The sequence below is a fragment of the Calidris pugnax genome, unplaced genomic scaffold (assembly GCF_001431845.1).
Source record: "Calidris pugnax isolate Ruff unplaced genomic scaffold, ASM143184v1 scaffold211, whole genome shotgun sequence".
Taxonomy (NCBI): domain Eukaryota; kingdom Metazoa; phylum Chordata; class Aves; order Charadriiformes; family Scolopacidae; genus Calidris; species Calidris pugnax.
In genome coordinates, this window is record NW_015091083.1 from 3,806,980 (window position 1) to 3,834,242 (window position 27,263).

The 27,263-nt window shown below is 39.0% G+C and overlaps 1 protein-coding gene across 2 annotated transcripts in view; it reads right to left on the minus strand.

Annotated features, from left to right (window-relative positions):
* Nucleotides 1–12,247: 12,247 nt before the first annotated feature.
* Nucleotides 12,248–27,263, minus strand: part of DICER1 (dicer 1, ribonuclease type III) — a 62,604-nt gene continuing 47,588 nt past the window's right edge. For both annotated transcript variants that reach the window (XM_014957583.1, XM_014957582.1), the window contains 5 exons: nucleotides 22,233–23,115; nucleotides 19,972–20,240; nucleotides 17,509–17,671; nucleotides 17,340–17,415; nucleotides 12,248–17,070 (listed from right to left, as the gene is read on the minus strand). In XM_014957583.1, coding sequence (XP_014813069.1) covers nucleotides 16,905–17,070; nucleotides 17,340–17,415; nucleotides 17,509–17,671; nucleotides 19,972–20,240; nucleotides 22,233–23,115 — 1,557 coding nt within the window. In that variant the 3' untranslated portion in view covers nucleotides 12,248–16,904. The remainder of the gene's footprint in view (nucleotides 17,071–17,339; nucleotides 17,416–17,508; nucleotides 17,672–19,971; nucleotides 20,241–22,232; nucleotides 23,116–27,263) is intronic.

Sequence of the window (27,263 nt, forward strand, 5' to 3'; positions counted from 1 at the left end):
ACACAGACTATTACAGGGACCGAGCCGAGATGTCTCTTATGGAAACCATTATAGAGCAAACCATTGGGCCCTATCTTCTCTGTCTAAATGAACAGAGCTCAACTGAGCCAGCAGAGGTTCCCCTTTTTACAAGGGAAAAGAATGTGGCCCCCCTGCTTTGAACCCTCCAAACGTGCCAAAACTGTCACCTTCAAGGGCCGAGTGATCAAGGTTTGCTCTTTTCATCCAAAACGACTATTTCGGCAAGTCCTTGAACACAGGTAAAGTAAAATAAAGTAATTGAAACATTCCAACCCATACTTAAAAGAAAATTAAATAATAAAAAAGACAGACTTACAGCAAGAGAAAGGATTGTGCTTGATTCTTGGTGCCAAAGTCTTCCTCAGTGAGAAGTTTAACTTTTGCCTTTTTGGCATGAAGTTGCAGACAGCACAGTGGAGACTCAGGCCTGTCCCCACACCGATACCTAGCAGCTCACTCAGGGAGATGGGATAGGAGAAAAACACCTTTCTGTGGTATATTGGGATCTTGTAGAGCCACACTGCTTATTGACTGCACCACTGCCAGACATTTGTGCCTAAATAATAGCATTCAAAGATGTCAGTAATAGCTTTTCACTGTACAAGTTACTCTGCAAACACGAGTGAAGAAACCTTCCCAGCGCAACGTAACAAGCAGAAAAAGCAGAAGTCTAAGGGCATAAACACATGCAATTATAAAATAAAAACATGTTTTATAACAAACAGCTGTCTTACACACCTGTTCCAAAAAGAAGTTGTTGGACATCCCTCATTGTCCACGGCAGAAGAGGCACATTTTGGGTTGAAGACAATCACCATGCTTTTGCTGTGCTTCATAGTGTAGAGAAGCAGCTTCCCCACCTCAGCACCATTCTCCAGTTAGCTTTCTGCTGGTACATCCACATTAAATTCAGGATGACACTGACACTCTAGCCAGCTAGCTCAGTCAGCTCCAAAATGACAGCTCTTGTTTTAATGAGGAAAACTTATAATTTTGTGGCAACTCATCTGTGACTTGGGCTCCTGTGTGCTCTCCTCACGTAAAGCAAAGAAAGTGCTGATGAGCTCCTGACAAGACTGAGGCCAATGAGTCTCTCACCATCATTATCAAGGGATCAGGATTTCAATCCGTGCTCTAGCTCAGTCTATGGCCCCAGCTGGGTAAATCACTTAATGAACCATTTAACAATTTATTGCATTGGGGCGAGTTATTTATTTCCCTCTGTGTTTGTTTTCTCCTCTGACAGGAACAACACTCAGAGCTTCATAAATCATAATTAGCAAGTTTTGAAGGCACTTTGAGATCTTGAGATAACAGCATGCTACAGGTGCACGATGTATTTATTCTTAACACTTTGGGCCAGTGGTCCCTCACCTAGGAGCTACAAAGCCATAGCTTACAGATGGGTTGCAAGTCCAGTAGAAGTAAAAATGGCAAATTAGTGCTCACAAGAAGAACCCCGTGGCATGAATCCAGATGTGGTATTGGGAGTGAGGTCATGAACCTGGTAGTGAAACCAGAAGACAGGTCCATCAGCTTTGCTTGTTCCAGAATGGCTTAAAAAAGCAGGCTTTGTACTGATAAATATGTTTCCACTCAAGGCTAAAATGTAGTCTCACAGACCTGCTTTTCTCTTGAGCTCTCCCTCAAGAACAACAACAGAAAGTTCCACCTATGCCAGTGATCTACTCAATTAGATTTTACTTCAATATGTGTTAAGAGATTGGAACAAGATTTTAAACAAATGTTTACCCTGAAAAAAGCCTTAACAGACCCAAACCTATATTCGCCATGGGTATACATAATCTGAATAATAATGATAATAATAATGGAAAACCTCTGGGACATACTGTGAATGTCAGATTGGCTACAAACTTTACTGCACGGAAAACCTCCTGGCAGGTGGTTGTAATTCTTCTAGAAAGGATCAGGGCTGGCTCAGCAGTGCCTCGGGGAGTTAGGTGCCCATCTCTTATTGGATTTACACGCACAGAAATGTTGCTTCTTGAGTTACTTCATTAAAAAGCTAAAATTTTGGGTCATGATGCCACGTCTAATTGAAGCACTTGGCTTGCAGTCTGTTTATATCCTGGGTTCATCAATGGCAAATGATGATCGTCTTCAACTTTTACAAAGCTTACTGGTTCTTCCTGGGCATTGGACTCTCTCTTCATCCTAAAAAGCGTGTTTAGTTTTTCAGGAATAATATGTTCTGGAAAATGTTTTTCGTAGGGCAGTAAAAAAAAATAAAAAATAAATCCCCCCCCAAAGGGTTTTCATTTGTCAAATATAATTTATGCCCACGTAAGATTCATTCCTCCAAATAAATGCTGAAACCTCAGAGAAAACCCTTGCGCGGGGTTTGCAAAGGCAAAACAGTGCCGCGTAAAAGGGAGCGGTGGTTTCGCCGCAGCCCGAGCCCCGCTGGTATCCTCGGCGAGCAGAGCAGCAGAGCGGGGCTTTTACTGGCCTCTGTTGTGTCTGTTGAACTGTTGCTCCGTCTTTAGTGAAATCTCAGGCAACAGAAATCCTCTATTAAAACCACCTGCGCGGCTTTGTCAGCCGAGCTCCGCACTGTCAAATAACTTAGCTTCTTAAGCCAATACAAGTCATTAAGAAGAAGGTGAATTAGAGATTTAGACGTTGCCGATAGTAACTATCTCTGATCAATTGATATCTTCCTCTGATAAAGCGGTGCTCCTCGGCCGACCCCCTCCCCTGCCTCATCCGCGCAGACCCCGACCACTGGATCTAATTAGGGGTGAGGAACACCAGGCCCTCGTCAGCGCTGAAAGGCCATCAGTAGGCCTATCCATTAATAACTCTCCTGTGCGCTGTACATTGTAATTGTCAGACTGCAATTTACAGTAATCCTCCAATGCAAAAACTTAAATAGCTGCAGCTGATTTGAAATTCATACAACCAGTTGAAAGAGAGAAAAACAAGATGCACGGGTTAAAAGGCCAAATTGTGCAAGTGTGTGCGCTGAGTGACAGACATTTTAGTACTAGCCTGGGACCATATTTTAAAAGGTCACTGAAAACTTTTGGCTTGGGCCCTCTGACAAACAATGAACTTTCCATATATTTATTTGCCATCTCTTTGTTTTTACAGCAAGCAGAATAAATGAGTTAAATGACGTTGTGCGGGTCTGCACATTGTCAGCACAGGTTATAAGTCATTATTAAACTCCATCAAATCAGACCAAACCCGGTCTAGGCAATGAGACTAAAAGTTATTTGCATTCCTTCTGTCATAAAAAATCATATCCCCTTACCCAAGACTTTCGTTTCTTTATTAAATGCAGCCACAAGAGTATTTCAGGTCTGGCAATGTGAGCTCAGGAAAACCTACTCTGTATAACTCAGTGTAACAGCTTAGAACCGATTCCACTAAAATGTCCCAGTTGAGTGTATCTGGGCACTCAATCAAGACACACATATTACTTTTAAATAAGATTAGCCTTTATATTTTGCTGCTTAAGTTAAAACTTTTCATGTCATTCTCTCATTTTATGTAAACTCCAACATAATTCTGTTTTAGAGAATACTTCAAACAAATTAAAACCCTCAACTCGAACGTGTCTAGCAAAACTTGCCTAATGGCATAGCAAGCTGTTTGGTGACACTAAAACACTTTTAAATAAGATGAATTTTCCCTGCGTTGCCCTGGCTTTGTAATTACTGCTGCTGAACAGCATACGCCTTTGGTTACAATGGCAAAAGCAGCGGCTCGCGCTCTGAAACTTATTTGACAAATAACTTACAAGTGACCTGCAACATCTGTTTAAAAAATCGTCCTTTGGTATCTGCCTCAAGTTGAGTTCAGCATTAATTATGAAATGCAAACATATCATCTGGGGCCAAGGGCAGCTTTTACACATCCACAAGGCACGGCGTGGGGAGGGGGCCAGGCTGCAAACGCCTTCCTAACGCCGGTCAAGTGGAAACAAAATGTTTAAGTAAACCTCCATCCCAGCTACCAGCTTGTAACGCCGCGATGGTGAGATCCAGCTACACTCAACCATGGGCCTGATCCTGGCAGTGCTGAGCTCCTGGGTGCTCCAGGAGGCACAAGATGCGATGGGATGGAGCTCGGAGAGGTGGCAAGGATGCTCAGCACATCCAGCCACCCTGGATGTCAGGCTGGAGCGGCAGGAGAGCAGCACCTCCGAACCCCAACTGCTCCTCTGGAAGGTGCCACCAATGACTATGGAGGTGCATAAGTCACAGCAAACCCCTACAGAGCTGCAAACACCTACGTGAAAAGCAAAGGGCTCCACACCCTGAAGAATGCCAGTGATAGGCTTTAATAAAACTAGCGACAGCCCAGTTTACACTCACAAAATCCTATAGTGATGGAGAAGATGTGTTCTTCAGTTGCTGAGTTTTAAAACATCTACCCAGCCCTACCTCTAGATAGTTTACTGCCGTGCTGCTTGGTGTAACATCGGCTCAGGCTGAGATTCAGTTTATAGTACAAAAGCAGATGGAAGAGTGAAATAGAGCACTTCTCTCTTCTTCAGAGAAAGGAAACATATTTTCAAGGACTTATAAGTCTTTTTTATGTGGAAGACAGTAAAAAGTAAAAATAAGAAATTCTGACCCTGTGTAATCCTGAAATTACATTATTTTGGATCTGATTTAAAAACTATCCAGCAAGGTTTGATTCAAATAACATGTGCAGTACATATATCCCTTCACATCAATAAATATTAGTAGTATAACTATTGAATATAAACTTTTAGAGAACTATTTCATTATTGCAATCAAAATAAACTGCTTCTAGCCTATATGGAAGCACATGTGAAATACAGTTGGGCAATACTGAAACTATTGATTTCTGCAGCTAAAAAGATATTTGCTTGTAAGAGATCAAAGACAGATCTAAAAGTTTACTTCTGCAGATCTCTTTTCTCTGCACTGCTTTTTTCATTTACCTTCGTATACATGAACGTAATCAGCAACCAAGCTCAGCCATTGGGTGATAACATTTCTGCAGCTAATTGTGGCATCCTGGAGTCTAGCGAGGAATATTATTAAACTGTCCTATAATTCACGTTTTGTGTGAAAAAGTGGGACTTGAAAAACACCTGCCCAAACAATTCATAAACACACTGCGCAGCAAATACCTATGGTAATTCACTGGATTTACAACCGTCGTATTATATTAAACATACAGTATCAAAATTTATCACCCATTACACAGATTCCTGTTTTAATAATATCTTGTACTCATACAATAGCACCTTCTCTCCCAAAGGGTCCCGAAGCACTTAAAAAATGGCACATACAGGAATTGCTTCATTCGCTGTGGAAATACAGCTGCCTCTGGGGCGGAGGGGGGGTTAGGGGAGGGGGAAATTGTGCACAGCGGTTATAAACACTGACAGTCGAGGGAGATGGTTGGGGATGGGGAGGGGAGAAAATCATGCCAAGGTCTCAGGAGCACACTCTAAAAGGCATAACCCCATTTGGAGGTGAGGGGGGTGCATAGGCAGCCATGGCAGGACACACCAGGTATCCTTGTGGGAACCATCACCCATGAGCAGTCCTGACCGTTGGGCCAAGCTGTAGCTTTTGGTTCCAAACCTCTGCCCAGGCAATGGGATGAACCTCCCCATGGTTCATCGAGCCCAAGTCTGGGAGGCTCCACCTCCAGTATTGTCACGCTGCATTGCTCAGATTCCCCAAAGATAACCCCAGCTGTGCTTCCAGAAAACCAGGGGACAATGGGAACCCACTGACCAGAGACCTCTGTGGTGGGCAACTGCGTGAAATTGTCCAAAAATAATGCAACATTAGAGAAAAATCAGGCAGCTGCATGGATTTATGGCTAGGCCATTGACCCAGTTAGAGCCGGGCCATCAAAAACTGCTGTTACCTACACTGAAAAATGTTTGTGTTCCTCAGTTAACTGCAATTCCAGCTTCATCTGCTTCTCCATACTTGCCATAACTGCCAAAGTAGTCTCTTGTGGCTTCATGTCAGCCCCAAACCTCTCCAGTCTGGTCTCACCCAGGACTTTCTCAGAACCCATTTGACCACAGTGAGGAATCAGCTTCTGAACATCAGGTTAGATTTACCTTGACAAGGCAATCGGTCAAGAGCTTAAAACCATCCCCTGAAAATCACCACCAATGGGCTTACTCCTGCCTATTAGACTTCAACCAGACAACTGAAACCCTAAGCCGTGGTTGCCGGTCTCTAGTTTGGGACATTATCTTGGTGAAGGCTCAAGGCAGAGATGCCCTCTGAAAAAAGACAGAAGACTTGGCCAGTGTAGGGGATGAGCAAATGTGAGCAATCACAACAAGGTGAAAAACAGCAGGGGATTCTAAGCCGAGTGAAGCCAGAAGGCCACAACTACAGTCCTATCTTTCACAGCAATATTAAACACAGTCCCATCACGCCTGCTGTCTGTGGTGTGGCTGGCACAGAAACTGTACCTTTAGTGTCAGCACAGTGGAGAGACCATGTCTCTTCTCACCACAAGCCTGATTGGGATGCAGGGCAGAGCTTTTACTATTGCCATTAACAGATGGAGTCCTCACAGCCGTGACATGCAGAGTCACAAGCTCTAAACTGTTGCAGGAGAAGGCAAAATGGCCTCTGGACCACAAAGACTTTTTTGGGACCTCAAAGGACTACAGTCAGGGATACTTGAGGCTTAAAGTTTATTGGGAGTGGCAAAAATTAGGTGACTTCTGCACTGCCTGGTGGCCAAGCTCCACCTCTGCTTCTGGTAAGGTTCTACTTCAGTTGACCTCTTCTTCTAAGTCTCTCGCACATGTCTCGCTGTCACTTTAAAACCTGATGCTGGAGTAAACGAACTTTGGCTCTGCTTGTTTCCACCTTTGCCCATCCCTCCTCCACGATGCTCACCCTTTTCTGGGGAGCTGATTTAAGAGCTGAAGTCACAGAATCACAGAATGGTAGGGGTTGTAAGCGACCTTCAGAGGTCATCTAGGCCAACCCCCCTGCCAAGGCAGGGTCACCCAGAGCAGGTTGGACAGGAATGCATCCAGGCAAGTTTTGGAGATCTCCAGAGAGAAGGGGACTCCACAGCCTCTATGGGCAGCCTGTTCCAGTGCTCTGTCACCCTCAATAGTTGTTGTTACCCTCACAAGAATTGCCCATGTCTGTGCCCTTTCCTCTTTATATTTGAGATTGCTCTGAATCTTTGCATTTCTTCCAAAAGGTTTCCAGCCTACAACTTTCTCTGTTGATACGACTCAGGTGTTCATGCAAGTCGCCCATCACTCCTTGCCTCAGTCACTGCAGTTTCTGGGGTTTTCTGACACACATCAACACACCATATCTTACACAAAAAGCAGCTGCTATGTATCTAGCATAGATTATATACTCAATTTCAGTGTAGTTCCTGCAGCCTATGTGCCATAGGCTCTGTTGTGATTTATTTAGCTGCTGCATTAGGTAAGCCTTCACCTTAGCTAAACTGCCAATAAGCCAACTTTACTTCACAAGAAATCTTCCACACAGGTTGCTGTATGGTTATTTCACACTAATTTAGTGGCTTGCAACCAACCATTAAGTCAAATAAGGAATGCCCTTGCCACGTGCACGCACAAGGATGTGTGCTTGATTCAGCTCCGCACGACCTTCAGAGGTCATCTAGGCCAACCCCCCTGCCAAGGCAGGGTCACCCAGAGCAGGTTGGACAGGAATGCATCCAGGCAAGTTTTGGAGATCTCCAGAGAGAAGGGGACTCCACAGCCTCTATGGGCAGCCTGTTCCAGTGCTCTGTCACCCTCAATAGTTGTTGTTACCCTCACAAGAATTGCCCATGTCTGTGCCCTTTCCTCTTTATATTTGAGATTGCTCTGAATCTTTGCATTTCTTCCAAAAGGTTTCCAGCCTACAACTTTCTCTGTTGATACGACTCAGGTGTTCATGCAAGTCGCCCATCACTCCTTGCCTCAGTCACTGCAGTTTCTGGGGTTTTCTGACACACATCAACACACCATATCTTACACAAAAAGCAGCTGCTATGTATCTAGCATAGATTATATACTCAATTTCAGTGTAGTTCCTGCAGCCTATGTGCCATAGGCTCTGTTGTGATTTATTTAGCTGCTGCATTAGGTAAGCCTTCACCTTAGCTAAACTGCCAATAAGCCAACTTTACTTCACAAGAAATCTTCCACACAGGTTGCTGTATGGTTATTTCACACTAATTTAGTGGCTTGCAACCAACCATTAAGTCAAATAAGGAATGCCCTTGCCACGTGCACGCACAAGGATGTGTGCTTGATTCAGCTCCGCAAGGTGGGTCAGGAAGGAAGGTCTGACCTGCCCTTTTCCTGTGCCTTGCTTGTACCTGCTGGGGACACTGGTGCTCCTTGGGCATTCAGCCCTCCTTGGCAGGCAGTGCCCCATGCTCAGTGCAGGAACCCTTCGAGCTGATGGATTCCACAGAAAGGGCAACTTTTTAAAGACTGGCAAGGGCATTTGATCCAGGAAAAAACGGTTACTGCATCTTCCACAGATCCCTTCCCACCTCCACCACCAGCAACTTCAAAACTGCTGTTAAGGCAGAATCCTGGGAACTTTTGCCCTTGTTTTAAGTGAGCTGTTTTTTGCTAGCACAGCCTTGCACAGCAGCCAGTTGGCCAGACAGGGAGTACGGCTGCCTGTGCCATGCTTGTTTGTATAATGAGATCTCTTTTGCCTGGAGCACATGTACTATGTAAAGCTGGGAGGAAGGTGATGAGTGTTGCTGGCAGGAACATAGTGCCCTGCTATTCCAGCCTGAATCACCATGAAAGCAATAATTTCTGAACTTCAAATTGGTGCTGCAAAATACCGTTAATTGCTATGGATGTGTGAGAATAGGGCAGATCTTAGCTATCAAGATACTGGGGCGTGACTGAGTGAAGGGAGGGTTTTGTTCTGACATCAGGGTCTTGTCTAAATTCAGGTGACTACATGAAAGCAAAATGGCTGGTATAGGTGGCTGTGGTATAAGAACATGGAAGCAGATATCTGAGCTTAGTGATATCTGTGTTCAGACACTGGTGTTAATGCTGGTAGTTGTGACATAGACAACTGGTACAACCATAGTGCTACTCCTCTGCCTTACTTAGATTCTAATTTATAAAACAAAGTTACAAACCTCACCCTAAAATTGATGCCAAAGTGCCACTCAAGTACTTCTGTGAAAAGTCCATTCTTAAGGGAGTACATAATTGAGGACTGGACTGGTGATCCCACAGTCCCTTCCTGCAGCTCGGTCCTTCAGGGTTAGGTGAGTCAAGTCTGCAAACTTGGCATCATTTTATTACAAATGCTGGAACAGCCACAACAGCTCGTACTCACCTGCTTCAGGCCAACTGGCAACAAAGAGGGGATCCTCCTCACCTTGGTGAGAGAAGAGTACAACCCTGGAGTAACTACTGACCCCCTGACCATGATGCAGCTGGATGAAATCTCTTCTCCTTGCCTCATCATTTTCCCAGAAAGAACCTTTCCAGCCTCAAGTTATGGTGTGGGATCCATCTCATCAACTAATTGCCAACCCTGGGCAGGGAGGAAGGGACCTTTTTCTATCTCATTCAACCTACCTCATGTTGAAAGGGTGACCTAAGGGCAGGAAAACCAATAGTGCCCTGTGGGCTGCTGCCGTGGCTCCACTGACTGCAGAAGAAATGGGTGGGAGTTAGCCCAGATACCTGCAGAACACACACCTGAAGTTACCTGAAGCACCAAAGATATTAACAGAAGCTTTGAGGAGGATGGCCCACATTCCTCCCCTCTAAATCTTGCCCATCTGGCAAAGAAAACGGAACAAACAGCTGGATATTCACAGCAATAGGTAGGCTATCTCAAAAGTAGGTAGCCAGCTACCACACCACCCTTTTTAAGTAAAAGCTTGAAAAATAGGAGCAAAACAGAAGAGGCTGCCTTTGCATATTGCCGAATTTCTCAACTTTTACTTGATGCCTGGAATTTACACTTATTACATCTGAAGGACTTTTGTGTTACGTTCAAAGGCACACAAATTACAGAGCCCAAGTGGATGTCTTCCCAGTGACTTCAGTGGGAGCTGGGCAGGGACCCAAAACTACAGGAAATTTTCAAGTTAACAGAGGAAAATTACTTCAATTTAAGAGTTAGCATGAGGCTTCCCATAAAATATCTATCTAAAAAGCAATGTTAAAAAAAAGAAAAATGAGTATAAGCCAGGTAAGTGGAGGTGGTTAAGCTTCAAAGTAAATGATACTGTTTTCATAACATATGGAAGGTCCCTGGTTATTTTACTCACCAAAATGAAAGTATTGTTCACGTTCTACAATAAGGAAGGACGTAATCACAGCTATGAGAAAAATAAAACCCACTTACATGTCAGTGCTGCCTGTGTCCACTGACATGGACATTTCCTCTAAGGATCAGATCCTGCACCTGGACTCCAGCAGAAGTGTTCAGGGAAGCCCAGCCAAGCACCAAATCTGCTCCTCTGTGTGTCTGGACCTGGAGTTATGATTAACTTTACTACCTCCTTTCAGGGCAAGCATATTCAAAAACTTGCTCACCTTGGTTTTCACTCAAATTCCTTTTTCTGTATGGTTTTACTTAAGAGTGGCAGCTAAGCAAATACATACCTTAGCTCTATTGACACAATCATGAAACACATTTATTATAATAAGGAGATGAGAAACCAGTACCTGTATGCTCTGTTCTTCAGAGACAGAGGTTTTTTCTTTTCAGTTCCCACAGATGGACCGCTGAGGTTTGTCAGGATGACAAGGGGTAACTACCGTGAAAATGTGTGTCTCAATGTCGTAGCTTCATTAAAGTTAATTCTTCTTCTTTTTAATTCAAGCCTGATGTTCCTTCGAGGGCAGGAAGAACCCACTCATTGCTGCATTCTGAGCAGCTTAAATTTAAAAAAAAAAAAAAAAGGACCTTTATTTTTCTTTACGCAGTTTCAATACTATTGCTAATAAGCTGTACTTAAAATCTGCAGCAAGTAGGTGATGCCCCCATTCTGGCAAAAGTGAAGTCATCTGTCTTTGGAGCAGAACCTTTACTGATTTTACCCTATGACTTTCTGGAGAGCCCTGGATGCTTCACAGGACTACCCAGCAAGGGATGTACTACTTCCTTTGAGACTCAAGTTCAGATGGCCATCCCTCATCTCACTCCTCCACAATGAACAGGAAGATGACAGCATCTTCAACTATTTTTTATGTTTCTTTAAATTATTATTTTCAGGCCTATTTTCCCATAGAAAATTCAGGGAAATAAAATTGTTCTCATTTGACTCACTTGATAGAACTTGGGGAGTGGTGGACTACTGTTATCCTCTACTACAGCTGACTAACCTACACGTTGGAGCTTAAACCTACCAATGCCATCAGTGTCAGGGTGGAGCCTAGAGGCAGAGGAAAAATGAGCTGGAAAGCCACAGAAGATCCACAAGTTTCCTCTGTTCTCAGCTGAGAATTGCTTGCTTCATTACAGCTGAGACAAGGAACAAAGTGACACTGTTGGAAGACATGGGTGACTCAGCCCTCCTCCAAGGCCAGAAAAAGGCACCACCACGGCTATGGACAGCTCAGCAGGCTTTTCTCTATAACCTAAGATAAAACGTGGAGTAGAAATTGCCCATTGCAGATGTCAAGGGACTGACTGCTGCTCCGGGAAGTTTTCAAAAAGGAAGACTCCTGATCTTTGACTGGCAGGTCTGACTCTGTCTCTGTAAAACAGACATGACACTGGTGAGCCAGTCAGAACACTCTGTGAAACATCCCACGTTCATGATAAGTGAAATACTAACAGAAAACAAAATGGACAAAAAATAATTTAAATCAATGTCAATTACGTTGAGACTATTAGCTAATATTAACATGTTGTTCTTAGAACATGTGTCGCGTTGTGTGAACCCGTGTTACTGAACCCTTGTGCCCAGGGGCCTCCCAGCTCCAAGAGGAATTTTGCAGGTATAACGGTCAACACAGGGATCAAATTGTAGCGTGTACACCATCATTTTTAACCTGAGCGTCCCTGAAGAGTCTTCACATAGCTACAAAGACAGTTCATTCATCAGAGGAAGGAGACAAGCAGACTTGTCTTTAAACAAGGTCAAGAAATAAGGCTTTCACAATTTTTTTTTATTTAGAGAGAGACTGAAAAGTAATTTTTTGTAAACTCCAGATTTATGGGAAGATTAAGAGGAATTTAAAAACAAAAGCAGAAAGACAATACAAGGTGAACAGACCATAACTTTATTGGAGATATACTCAGCTACAATTATTACAAAAAACTATTAAAGGTAATTGTGATCCATAAGGTGCAGATTGCAAACTTCTGCAGCATGATTACAGTATGAATGAATTACATTTTATGTCCCTTGAAGACAGCTGCAGCATGTGATGGTAAATATTTTATTGTCCATCAAATTATATTTGTTATTCATTCTACTTGATTTTAACCATCTTTTCAGTCAAACTATTTACAATAAAAATGCCTGCAATTTCCAATTCTTGTTCACAAACATTTTTCTCTCCAACTTGCTGCTGCAGTAAATTCTGAGTGCATCTACAAAGCAATTAAAGTAGTCTGTGGTTGCCGTTCAAAAAAAAAAAGAGGGAAAAAACCCAAGGACTTTATTGGATAAAATTTATTGTTAAGAAATGTAGTTAGCTTTGACAATGACCTCTAGATTTGCTAAAATAATTCAGATTGAATTACAGTTGATATTTAGATTACACTTCATGATCGGTAGTGTTTTAAGTTTTAAACCTAATACAAAAGTAAAGAAATTAACTTCTTGAAAATTAGAGCAATTGGAAAAGGATCAACGTCAGTAATTAAGTACCAGAAATCAAAATCCTTCTCGCTTCACTCATGTAATAGATACAGAGATTTCCATGAGAATGTTTTTGTAGGGAACCCCACCCAAAACATACAAACCCAGAATACTGTCAGACAGAGGCAAGCGTGTCACCGCAGCAGACCACGATGCTATTTGTCATTTCAGGATTACGTGTGCTGCCGTGACTGGGATACAGAGATTTCACCTTCTATACAGATAAATGCACATAGCTTAGTCATGTCGTATGCAGCAACATAGAAACCACATCTTCCAGTTTATGGTTCTGTATTGGCTTACAAGGAGGAAAACCCAAACTCTCCAACATACATATAAGCACAAGATCTTCAGGTACGTAAAAGAATGTAGTTCCATTAATTAAAATGATACCACATCAATTTGCACTAGGCTGAGGATCTGGCACCTCATCCCCGGGCCACCACTACATTCCTCCCCAGCACGGAAATCAGTTTGTGTCCAAGTTCTGTACTCTGCAGTCACAACACACTATTGTGTAACCAGACTTAAAAATAGTAGGCTTTTTTTTTTTCCTGTATGGACTTTAGCAGCATCCAAGCTGAACAAACACTTCAGAAGTAGCTACTGGGCACTCAATATTCAGACTGAGCAGAGATTTAGTTGAGGTTGACCAAATTACTAGGGGCTGTCTTCTTTGCAAAAACTACACTATGCACATACTATGTCGGTTTGTTCAGAGATAATTACTGGAGTGTCAGAGGTCATTCTAATTTTAATTACTTCACATAACAGTAAAATGATGTAGTAGAAAAACAATAGCTTTAAAATACAATCAAGAGTTGTTACACATCTTTGTTGTATTTTTCCACATACAGTAAAAATGCCACAGACATTACAAATGACCTATTTAAGTTGTGCAAGTAAATGACACATTGCAGGCATTATAATTAACTTTTTCAAATTCAGTAAATCAGAACAGCAGCAAGGCCAAACCACATTTTTCCTCTCTGTTAAGCATTTTTTCCTTGAAATGAGGTAAAGCATGGTACCAAGTGCAATGCTTATTTGTGCTACATGAACAGAACAGCGCAAAAAAAGCCATAAAAATAAAAACGCAGCATAGTTAGGAGGACTGTTTAAAGTACAGTATAACAGGACTTAGATTAAAAAAAAACAAAAACAAAACAACAAGGTTCATGCCAACTAACCCCCACACTATTTATGATGAGCCTGTGTGGTTGCTTTTGAAGATGGGTTGCAACAGTCCACTTACACTTGTGCTTATAGCATGTGAAGTGATTTCTATCCCAACCTTCAAATGATCAGATTTAGGTCTTTAATAGCATACACTGTCCAATATCAAAATCATATCAACTGCAGGGTAAAACACACAGATGTATGACATGGAAATTAATATGAATTTTCTATCTCAAAGGATAAAAAAAATATTTCAATGAGGTCACACTGGAAAAAATTACGGCATTTAAAATGCATTTAAAAACGCATCAGCAGCAGAAACTACTTTATAGTCAGCCACTACACATTTCCCATTTCCAATTCATAGGCTTTATCTAGTAACAAAGTGATCATTAAACTATTCTGAAACACAGAGCAAGTTCAGTTCATTTTCCTTGCATCAAAACACTTGGTAGCACTTTACTGCTAACAATTACCTGAAACCCCTGAGAATCTAAAACTTTGTAACAATCAGTAAGAAATTTTAGGCGTTCAAAGGCTAACTTAAGTTTTAGTTTTTCATAATACAGTTAAAACTACTTAAGACTTTCTAGATGGTCTCATTTTATCTGCTGACTCATGTCTGGCCAGAAACAGAATTGTTAACATTAGTAATCATGTATTTTTGCTAAGAAACTTCACTCCTACCACAAAGAGACATAACTTAAATCAGTGATTTGCCTTTTTTTTTTTAAAACAGCTATATCAAAGCAATTTACCTTTGAAAATTTAGACAGCATGTTTTTACTGTTCCATCTCATTTATATTTGTTTTATACACATCAAGACTTGCAGGTCTTGTACTTCCTTGCTAAATTTTCATGACTGAAGTACCAAACAACTGCTAGAATTTTTTATAAGCTAGTATTTTAATTCTCGGTCTGACTACTATAACAATGCTGCTTTCAAATACAAGAATGGTCCTTTTTGCAGAATGAAAAATGACTGAGATAGAAAATATATGAACTTGTGAAAACTGTATTTCAGAAAAGCTTAATGTCTGCCCCTTGTCACTAAGGCATTCATTTTATTTTTTTGTTAAGAAAGCAAGAGCTGACAGTTTTTGTTTTGTTTTAGTGTGCATTTGTGAGGAAAGGAATAGGGTTTAAAAGCAGGAAATACAGTATTTATTTGTAATTTAATACATAAGACACAGCATCAAGTTCAAACTATTGTGCTGGAAAACGTTAAAACACCTTGCTCTGCTTTCTCAAACTTCAAGCATAATTAACAGGGCAAAATTGCAGCAAACCTCTACTGATATTGGTGGGAATACGAGACCCACAGCTTTTTTAAAAGGTAAATTAAGAGGTATTATAGTTACAGTGCAAAAAATTAAAATTTCAAGCATAATATATAAACATAGCACCAAAACAGAAAAAAACAATGCATGCAAAAAAGAAGGAAAAGAAAAGAAAAAAAAGAACTGAGGTATTTAAGTGAAGAGTGCCTACAAAAATCTAATTAAAGAAGTATAGGCAAAGCCTAAAAAATAAAAGTATGATTTCCCCCCACCCCCAGTAGACCAAAACACCAATAAGCTAGTTTCTCTAAATTAAGGACCTAAATCACAGATGTATCAAAAGTACGGCAGTTATATCTCAAACATCAACTTTCATGTTATTTAACAGCACAGCTTTGGTAGGTGAAATATGCATGCAACTCTGAAAAGTACAGTAAGAAATTTACGTGGAAATATCTCTAAGTGTAAAGGTGCTCTGTTTGTTAAATACGTAACCATTTGACTATAAAATCTGCAGCATATTTTAGGTGTGATATGTCTAAGGTTATTTTGTTAGAGTGACAGTTTGCACTGTGCAATTATTCATTACTGTTTCCAGTACTGGAACTATCTAGCTTGCAGGTTTGTGTAAAATTGGAATTTTAGCCAAAGACCATATTTTGTTTATGGTATAAAAAAAACTGTAGACTAACCACCTCCTCAGAATTGTTAAAAATAACCTAATTACATATATGAATACAATTTCTATTATAATCCTGTAATAAGTCACAGCTATAGTAATGAGTTGTACTGTAAATATAGAGCTGTATCATTGTAAAATGCATAACAAAATGAAGGGAATGTAAAACAGTTTGTTCCAAAAAAGATCAGAAATTAAAGACTATTAATGAGGGTTTATTTATTTTTAAGGCAAGAACCTTTTTTTTTTATGCAAGACTGTGTGGCATAAGGAAATTGAAGTTTCATTCTACCAGTATGCCAGCCACTTCAATTAAAATCTGTCCCTAACAAATAAGTGCAATAATGATTGGGATTGCCATCTTAATGTAAAAAGATGACATGGAGAGAAACACAAAAAAAAAAAAAAAAAAGAGAAAAAAAAAAGGAGAATACTGGCACACTTATTCTTTCTTATACCCAATCATCCAGTACAGTTTATCAACTGCTTTATGACTGGCACTAGTGCACAGATTGAAGAATTTCAAGATTACTATATATAAATCTAGCAACTGCATTAGGCGTAAGCTCCCTGGCCTTCTAACACTAAGCAAAGCTGTACTGACAATAAAAGTAAACCAAAAAGACCTGACAACAATTATTCTGAACACTTGCTAAATGTCATCATTAAAGCACTCTCGTGATTAAACAAAGCAGAAGTGAGGAAAGAAGACAAGATTGTGTTTGCGCAAAAAACTATAACTACAATTAGTTCCAAAATTTTATACATGTTAAATGTTTTGTTATCTATTCTGTTATCAAACAAACTTTAAATTCTGTCTTCCAATTTGTTCCTCTCAACATCAACATTTTTAAAAATTTGCTTTATTTGTATGTGTTTTTTCCCCCATTTTATTTATTTTCTAAGAGGAGTCTCAGCTGTTTGGGACCTGAGGTTGATTTGCTTTGAGGCTTCGTAGTGCTCTTCTCGCAGCTGCAGATTTGGCAATCCTGTAGCTTCTGCCAACACCTTTAAACTTTCCCTTTCCTACAACTTCCACTGTTACTCTGACCTTTCCATCGTAAGTTCTTTCTGCAGGACTGCAAAAATATACAGAAGAATTACTTACTGCCTAGGCAGGTTAATGTGAAATAAGAGACCTACATTCTCTTTTCTACAGAAGCTAAAGCAGTATAGTTAAAACAGAAATCAATGCTTTTCTCAGAAAGTTATGCACAATGATCATACTAGCTGCTGAGTGCAAAAGAAATTAGAAGTAATTCATAACATTTAAAAATCCTCAGTAGTTTATGAAGCACAGCTTAAAAAAAAACTGATGGCAGCGTGTACCAAGAAAACGTATTCTTACCTAAATTTGGCTGTCTCTGGCTCCATCTCCAGCAGCTCTCGCACTGGGGAACGGGGCACATTAGCAGAAAATTTTTCTATTAAAAAAAAAAAAGTTAAAAAAATTAGCTTTGTTCCCTTCATAGATGATAGTACTTAATTATTAATTTTTTTCAGAAAGCTGACAATACCTATTAATGGCCTCATCATTGGATAGTACACTTGCCAAACCATTTCCAAAGACATTCCACTATCCATATAAATGGCACCAGCAAGAGACTCAAATATATCCCCCATGGCCTTTGGTACTTCAATGTCTTCCTCTTTTTCTTCATCTTCTTCAGATCTTCTGAGCTGTTTGCAATTAACAAAAGCCGAGGGGAGGGAGGGAGGGAGGGAGAGAGAAGGGGAGGAGAAAAGAGAGAAACAATTGCTTCTTTTAAAATAAAACAAAGAACTTCAGAAACGTAAACTCTCTTACATCCTATCCTGAACTGCTTCCTTTAAGTTCTTCACTGACAACTTTCCACAGTGAAATTTTTCTTTTATTCCCCAATGAAACCAAGTTGCTGCATGTATAGTTTCTAAAATGTGAAAAAGAAGTCCCAAACACCGTTGCATACACAGACCTTATATGCTTTGTGAATTCCTCCTGTAATAATTCTGTAGTATTTCACCATGGGTCTGTTTTTTCCAATAAGAAACAGACTTGGCTCTATCAGTTAAGAGTAGAAAGCTACTCATAACAAAGCAATAGTTCATACATTAAACTACTAGATGGAGACTGTAAAATCTGTAATTCCAAGCTCTGGATTAAAGTTGGCTGTACCTGTCCTTACCTCATTTACCCCAGAAGACAAGCATGAAACAAATTTTACTAAAATAAGCCATTAATAACTGATAACCAGCACCATCAGACTGAACTAACAGGCACACTTAGGTATTTTTTAAATGTAGCAGTCAGTGTTTTATTCTATGCCACTAATTTTAGACAATAGTCTATTTTCATTATTAAAGCTTAACTTTCAGTATATGTCTTAATGGTCGCGAGTTATTCTAAGCCTCTACTAAAAACACCTCAAATACATGCAATATACATGTACCTAAGTCCAAACAAAGTAACCTGAACAAAGTTTTTGGCCATTACTCTCCTCTGCCTAAAGAGAATATAATTTTCTGTCAGTCCTTCCCCCAACAGCTACCCTCTCACTCCATGTGGCCCTTATTTGGGGTTTTATACCCAATTCAGTCCTCCTAAGAGTCACCATACTACTTCATAAACTAGTCACACCCGGTATTTCTACCTGAAATAAATCAAAGAAGTCAGACCTGATATGTACACACTCCAAACGGGAATTTTGATGTTAAAAAACAAATCCGACTGTTTTGAATAGCATATTTCATACCAAGTGCAAACTGAAGCACTTTTGAGTTATACTGAAATAACAGAAGGAGAGAGAAACTAAGAGCTCTAAGGCAAGGGACAACAGATGTTTCAGGAGTGAGATTTGAAAAAAAGAAAAGCAGATGACGTGGAGACACACATGGAAACCAGTCTAGCTGGCATGAACTGCAGAAACAAAGACTCTTGCATTAACTCTGATGAAATAAGAGTTTCAGTAATTCAGTGCCAGACCAAGATAGGGAGCAGGCGTAGGGAGAGTGAAACAAGAATTTTATTTGAAACAGCTATCGCACAATTTGGTTGCAACTTTGTGGAAGTTTCTAGGCAAACCTCTTGCATACTAGCAAAAAAATGAACAAAGCTAAAATTCTCTACTATGGGCTCTTAAAGTAAGTTTTGAGCGTTAACAACACAGAGTTTGATCCTCTGATGTAAATTGATTTATATTATCTAAATTTTTAGTGACAAATTTCTTAGTCAATGTTTATTTAATCTCCCCGTAACACACATAAATTTCCCTCTGCAATGGAGTGCAAGGGCTGCAAACACATATATGTAACTGAAGCACTTTGAGTCTCAAGCTTTTAAATCGTTTATCAGAAAGAAGAAATTACTGAAGATAAAGATAACAAGTTTACTTAGTGTTGGAGTATTGTCAGAATATTTTCTAAGAGATTGGTCACAGTTTTTCTTCTGAAAAACTATCAGGGATATTAACTGGATAACACTTTTAAAGAAAGGATAATGAGAAAGTCCATCTCTTCCAGGACCCTGATTAGAATTTGACTCACAAGACCCTTGCCCTCATACATTTTCTGAACAGCTTATCTAAATGAGTTAGTTTTAGTCCATTCTCCAGCAAATAGATGTTCATTATGCTTTCCTGCATAGCATAGCATAGATGTGATCTATGTTTGCAGGCCTTCAGTTAAACTATTCAAGTAGCTTATTTGAAAGATGCATATAATGTTTCCCCGGATAGCAGATATAAAGCCTATAGGAGCATGTCAAATACACCTGAGTACAGTGCAATGACACCTGCTCCAGCAGAAAACATCAGAAGAAAACCAGTGGAAATCTCCGTCAGCATGCTACATGAAATAATCCCAGCATTGTGCCAAGGCAGTACTGCTCATGATGTTGCATGGATATCCTGTCCTGAGTCAGCATTATGTGACTTGCACCACACTAAGAAATCCAGTGACACGATTCAAATCAGATACCAAACAGTTCTTCTACTTCCACTAACCTCAGAATCCATTCCTTGCATTTCATTCTTTTCCATTTGAAACTGCACAAAGTCATCAATAACATGAAACAGTTCAGGAGAGACAGCTTTGAAGTACTTATGGTAGTCATACTTTACAGCTAATGATGCAAAAATGGTATTATTGACTAGAGCAGATCGTAGGTCAGTAAGAACTCCTGGAGAGTGTTGCCGTGGGTCTTCATAAAGGTGCTTGGTTATGAGGTAGTCCAAAATTGCATCTCCCAGGAATTCTAAGCGCTGGTAACAATCTTAAAGCGTTGGAAATAAAAGAATGTACAACACCACAATTAAGTTTAACACACACATTCTTTCCAGGCCTTTCTGGATAAGAGGTTTGGTTCATTGCCATGTAAATTCCACAAACTAACCAATACTCAGAGAAGACAATCTGTTTTTTAAAACAGGTATCTCTATGTAATAATAAAGCCACTTTTGAACCAAATGTTAATTTGTCAGGCTAGCAAAACATTTGTGTTTATAATCAATTAAAGCTTTTACTCAAGACCTTCACATTGTACTGAGAAATATTAAAAAAGTAAAATCAAGAGATTCCACCAGCAGGCTGATCTGAAAACAGTAATAATTATCCCTCCAAAAAAAGTTAAAGAAATAATTGTATTAAAAGCAGGGGGAATGTGCAATCTGCCATTTTTCATCTAATTTGCCATATATTTAGATTTCTCAAACAGCATTGAGCAAAGACTCACATTCAGAATGGGTCTTTTGAACTGGAAACTAAAATTGCCAAGCCTCTGCTGTTAGGAAAACTGAGAGGGGACACAGTAATAGAGAGCTACAGAGGTCTATTTTTAGAATATAAACATAAGCACAAAACCCTCTTGAAAGCTAACAGGGGTAGGGGGGTAGACAAGGAAGACAAAATTACTACAAAAGCAACATGAGAGTGAAACATCTAGTAACTAAGTTGCTTTTATAGCAACTGCACCGAAGATGCTGCCAGGTCTCAACCACTACCTACTCCTTAAGAGAAAAAGTTGCAGGTAACAGCAATTCACAGTTGTCTGAGTAAATAGAAACAATCAAAAAAATTTCTGCTACCAACCACATAATTTTATCTTGACACTATGCCCCAACATTTCTTTTTTTTAGTATAGATATAGAAAGGAATTATCTACCTTCTATATGTTTTATGAAACATTTGTAAAAAAAAAAAATATATGTGGGTAGTTTTTTTGTATTTTGCATAGGTATCACCTAGAATGCAAAACCAAAGGAGAGTTTCAGTGTTTTGTCAGAACTGTTTCTTAATGTACTAACTTTTCAAAATGACTTATTTCTTCAATTAAAGCAGAGCTTTCTTCCTCCTTGGAATAAGGAACCAATTCACTATGGGGAAAAATTCAGATTGCTGACTGCACAGGAATTTGCCATTCACTTCAAATAGGGTTGGAATTTTACCATGGTTTGTTTTCAATTGCATATTATCATAGGAAAATATTTAAAGTTTTAGAATGAACCAATACTAAATTAATTACTATAAGCAAAAGTAATCCAAAAAGATTACAGAAATACAAATTCCTAGTGCTGTAAAATCTTTTATGAGATCATGCACAGAAACATTAATCAGTTAACTTGAAATTAATATTTAGTCTGATTTAGTCATCGCTTCAAACTTTGACTTTAAATATTTACTCAATAAAATGCCTAGACTTAAATTAACCCTTCCAATTCACAACTTCAAACGGAAGTCTCCATATTTTGCTATCCTATATATTCGGCTAGTAAAACTTGTATAGTCTACTTCTAACCTTCAGAAGAACAGTCAAAGGGTAATATTCTCAGGATTAAATCATGGGACAAATTTGCCAAATATATTTGCAAAGCCTAATAGCTACTTCTAGAACTACACTGCAATCTACACTGCAATTTTCTGGAGTCCTAACAAGAACTTATTTGTTCCTTACTATTAGATCCTTATGGGGATCTAGTCTCAGTCATGTACAACTACTGATACAACATCAGAGATGAAAATTGCTGCTCCTTCCCAAAACTTGGTTAGACTTAGTAAATCTTATATTTGTATCAAGTCAAAACATGAGTAATCATTAAGATAGAGCTTCAACAAGTATCCTCCTCTAGATAAGAGGCAAGATATTTTCTAAGATTTTGTATTCAGAGACTATTGACTTCTTAAAGTAACAAGTGATGTCTAAAAAAACCCTACTACACAACATAAACTGCTTCTCCTGCATTTACAAGACATTTTTAAGACAACTTACCAGTAATGGTATTATAATGGTATGAGGCATGAGTAAATGCCTGAAGAAGATAAGCCTTGTTCTTAAAACTGTAGTTTATTTTCTTCTCAAAGTTTTCAAAACCAGAAATAAGGTGATTTAGGGTTTTTTCAGCATCTGGGTGATCAAACATACACCTCGGTGGAATCTTCAAACAGCCATACTCCAGGTCTTTATACAGAGAAGGCTCTGAATTAGCTACAGAAGCAGAAACAGAGTTTGGTGAAAGATTCTTCTGCTCACTGTTACAATTCTCTCCGGTAGCACACAAAGTGCCTTCCCAATCAGTCTTTTTAATTACAGGGAGCACCTTCAGCCCCAGCGAACACAGGAAAAGCTGAGCAGCTCTTTCACCACAGCTGGTCAGATAGCAGCCCAAGAGGGCTTCCACACAGTCTGCAATGCTTTTGTCAGCAATACACTGCTCTGTATGCAAGTCATAGGAGATAGACTGCTTTCCTGCATCAACACCACAGTTTTCTTCTGATGGATTCCAGAAGCCCACTACAAAATCATCCTCTTCAACAGCCTTGCTAGGATCCAGATAGCACATGGCATCCCAAGAGCTATAGTCAAAATCATCAAAATCTGATGAAAACTGAACATTACCCAGGGATGACTTTTTGGGTGCTTTCCATTCATAGTTTGAATCAGTGGTTGAAAAGTGAGAGAGAGAAATTTTCTTCACAAAAGCCCCTGATCCCATTAACATATTATCAATGAATTTGATATGCTCCTGATCATACTCCAGAAAATCATCTTCAAAGTCTGTTTCTTCCTTGGGTAACCTCCACATTAGGTCTTCATCCTCTTCATCATCATCATAAACATCAAGTTTACCATTAGCCAACAAATTCTCCTTTGTCTATAAAAGAACAAAATAATATGGTATTGAAGAGGGAAATGAGAAACTTTTATTCCAGAACTGTCAGAGAGTAAGATTTGAGTAGTGTCTGCTAATAATAAGACTGATTTTTTAAACTAATATTCCTAATTACATTGATCAGATGCACAATACAACGCCAATTAACACTAGCATTCTAAGACTAGAATAATTGTCCTGGAATACAAAACTTTTATTACTAACCTACAATAGTGTCTGTTCCACATACAGCACATGCTGCATTTCATAGGAACTGGAGGAACTCATGCTTATACTTGAATGCAATGCACATACACTTAATTTTAAAACCACTAAACATCACATACTTGCACATCAAAGTAAACAAAAGAAAGAATTTTAAATTAACAAGTTTAGAGAAGTACAAGAAACAGTTTTGCATGCATACTTCTCTTTAGTTGCTAAGTAGGGCTATTACAAGTGTTTAATCACTGTATTTAGAAGATTCTTTCTACATCCTTCTGTTGAAAATAATAAGGAGCTTGCAGGATTTACTCTAGTCATAATCATGATAATCTCAGTTCTGGGACACACAGACGACACATTCAATGAAACAACTAAAGAACTTTACCGTAGTCTTCCAATAATTATCACTTTAAGCAGCAAAATACATTTATCTACGCTTTCAAACACAGCTGCAAATTAATTCAGTCTACTTGGCAAACTAGTAGAAATTAAATTTAGTGAATCAGTGTAGGTGATTTTTTTATATAAGAGGACAAAACCAAGAGTTTAATATGAGTTAGTTGGCAAGAACCTAATGGTTATGTGGGTGACAGTCTTGACTGCACGCCTTTGGGATTCAGTAAGTGATCTTACAGATTAGACGTTAGACATAGCCAACTTTTGTTTTGTAAGAATTAACTTCTACTGTGGTTCTTAATTTTAACAATTATGAAATCTCTCTAGTCTGTCATACATTTAATATTACTAGAATTTCAATATAGCAGGACTAAAAATGGAAAGGCAGAGAAAATGGCATGCTCCTGTAACATACATTTTTGTATGTTACTGAATATTAACATTTTTATTATGAACTGAATATTAACATTTACATTAAATCATGAAGTAGGGTAATTCAATGCAAAGGCAACTGGTATTAGTCCTACCCTTTAAACAATTACACATTTGTTTGAAGTCTGTTTTTTTTTCAGGCTACACCTATAGCCTTAACTAATTAAAAGGGAAGTTGAAGTTGTCACCAATTTTCCAATACTTACATACATATCCACAACCGTAAAACTAATGATGTCCCATGTCTTTTTCCTGCTCATGTGGAGCAAATTGGTATGGACTGATGTAAATTACAAATAGAACACAGATATGCCCAAGCTACACAATGCTGTACAATTTGCCATGGCCCCAATCCAGGAAAGCACTTAAACATAGTAGCTAAACGCACAAGTAGTCTTCCTGAGATCAAAAGGACTATTCACAGACTCAACCCAGCATCACTGATGTCAGTGGGAATTCTGCCACTGAATTTGATAGGAGCAAGATCAGATTCAAAGTGCTTTTCTGGATTGGGTCCTGAAAGCCAACACCATTTTGAATCAAGTGAAACAGCCTATATCTGCCCTCAATCTATGTATGTCATATAGCAGGTCTTGGTCACTTAATCTTGCAAATCTGTGAACCAGATGCTACCACTGGGAACATCTACCTGTAGGCCAAAGGCACAATTTTAGAGAGGTGTGGATGGGTGTCAGCTGTAGGGTGCACTAGGCAGCACCTGAAACCGTCTAAGGATCAAACAAATCATGATGCTCCCCATCAGGATGGAGCAGGCTCAGTCAGGTTTACTAATGAGTGGAAGCAAGTGTGGCTACAGAAATTTGTAGTTTAGACATTTTGCTAAAAGAATTTCTGCTGCTGTAATTACCCATTTCACATATACATAGCAGGAATTTCTGTATCTTTAGTTGATAGCAGTATAATGCTCAAAATGAGACTAATTTAACCCGTCTTAACTAGAGCTAGCGCTTATTTTTTCTTGTTACACAGCACCTGTGCTGTCACTGAAATAAAAATACACTCACTGAATGAGACATGTCTATATGGACAATTCATAACAGATTTCAGTGTCTGTTTTCACAAAGATTTAACAAATGATAAAGTTCATTTTTACTACAATTTCATTCACAAGTTTCTTAAACTTAATTTTAATTACGACAGCTCCATGAACTACTTTTACGTTGTTCGCACATCACTTCGTGTATAAAAAACCAGTAAAATCCTGAGTGATGAGGATTAAAGTAGATAGTCAGGTAGCAATTCTGATAGTTGATTTTTTTCATTGTTAGACAGCATTTCAAAAATAAATCAAAATGAATCCCAGAATAAGATCCTTTAAGAACCTTTTCTTAAAGAATATCCAATTGATTTTGAATGTTCTGGCCACTTACAAGCTGAAGATAAATACACGCAAGTGCTTTTTTTCCATGCTTTTCAGAAACCAGCTATTTGATCAGATGAACAAAAGATCTTTCACCTAAATAAAGCTTGGTAACACATACACCCAAATCAGCATTCGACTAGGATGTTTTAGTAATAACTTGTCATAATGAGATGAGATTACTATCCCCAGCTATAGACCTGAATCAGCCCATGGATGGAGAATGAAATTTAAGCAAAATATTCACTTGGCACAAAACCCACTTCTTAGTTGTATCACTGCCTGCACTTTGGTCTGAAATTGTGTGTTTTATTCAAAAATAAACAATGACTAACAAAGAGGAAGAGACCACTGAAAAGTTATGGAGAGCTGAAAGCTTTTTAAAAGCAGTGATTAGGTCCTTTCCCAAATGTGCTATTTTATTTTTAGAAAGGTATAGCTGTAAGTCTCTTTGAAATGAAGTCTTGGCACAATACAGAACCACAATAATCAGGTTGTTTTATTCTGCAATAAACATTTATTTGCACAGTACATTTACCTAACAGTCCTCTCATGTGCCCTCTGGTGGTTTACAATCTGAGTGTGGTCTTCAGAATTGGGAAAAAGAAAAAAATCCCTTCACCCCCTCCCCCTGACCTCCAAGTCTCAAACATTTAAAGATTATGTTGCTGACTGCTGTGATCAGGGATATTTCTTATATATGCACTTCTATTCTTGACATACAATGAGTTTAGTTGGAAAGTAATCTGAATCATTCCTCATTAGGATTTGTCATTCTGATGGTTTTGGTGATAGCCAGGGAGGGTGTCTAAGCCAGCACTGAATTTTGGCTGAGAAGTAGCTCTCTGTCATACCCAGGGTGTAGCTAACAGCAACCAACATTGAACATTTTCTCAAGTCAGTTCTAATCTTCATTCTACCTCAGCGCTATGAAAAAAAAAATAACTCCTTTTCATATATTCCATAGAGGTGAACTCAATTAAAAAGCAGAGCATCTTCTGCCTATGTATTACAGCAAAACCAGTGAAGATAATTCAATTTAAAACTTCCAACAGAAATTTCAGAAAAACTCCTGAGATCACATTAACTACAAGCAAAAAAAGCTTTTCTTCTCTACTTTTCCATTAATATATACACTCATTATTGGATGATGTTCAGCAAATTTCCTTACTTTGGGTTCTATTCAGGATCAGGTTTTCTCTCATTTTCCATAACTTATATTGAAGTTTTAGGAAGGAAACAAAGATACAGATTAACCTTTTTTTTTTTTCCAAAAACATACCAAAATATCCAGGAATAGGGAGAAGGTAAGAGTGAGAGAATATAGACACACAAATAATAATTCCTCAACATAGTTAAATGAAGTCTTACCATTTCATCTTTCTCCCACTTATCAGTGTTGCTCTTGTCCTGGTTTACTATGTAACCAGGAGGAAGCCAATTGACGGGGGGATCAAAGATGGATACCACCATGCGACTGGGTAGTCCTTTCTTTTTTCCAAGGCGATACAAGTTACAGTTGCTGACCTTCAAGAAAAACAGTCTGATAAACCTCTGGACATACACTTACATAAAAATAGGTTAAAATGCAAAAGGAACAAAACAATTTTACATGTCAAGCTCAGACCTTGTATCATTATGTATTTATCTAGTTCTCAAAAATCTAGATTTTATAAAGTACAAGCAATTCACAGCAAGGTACTAATTCTTTAATTTT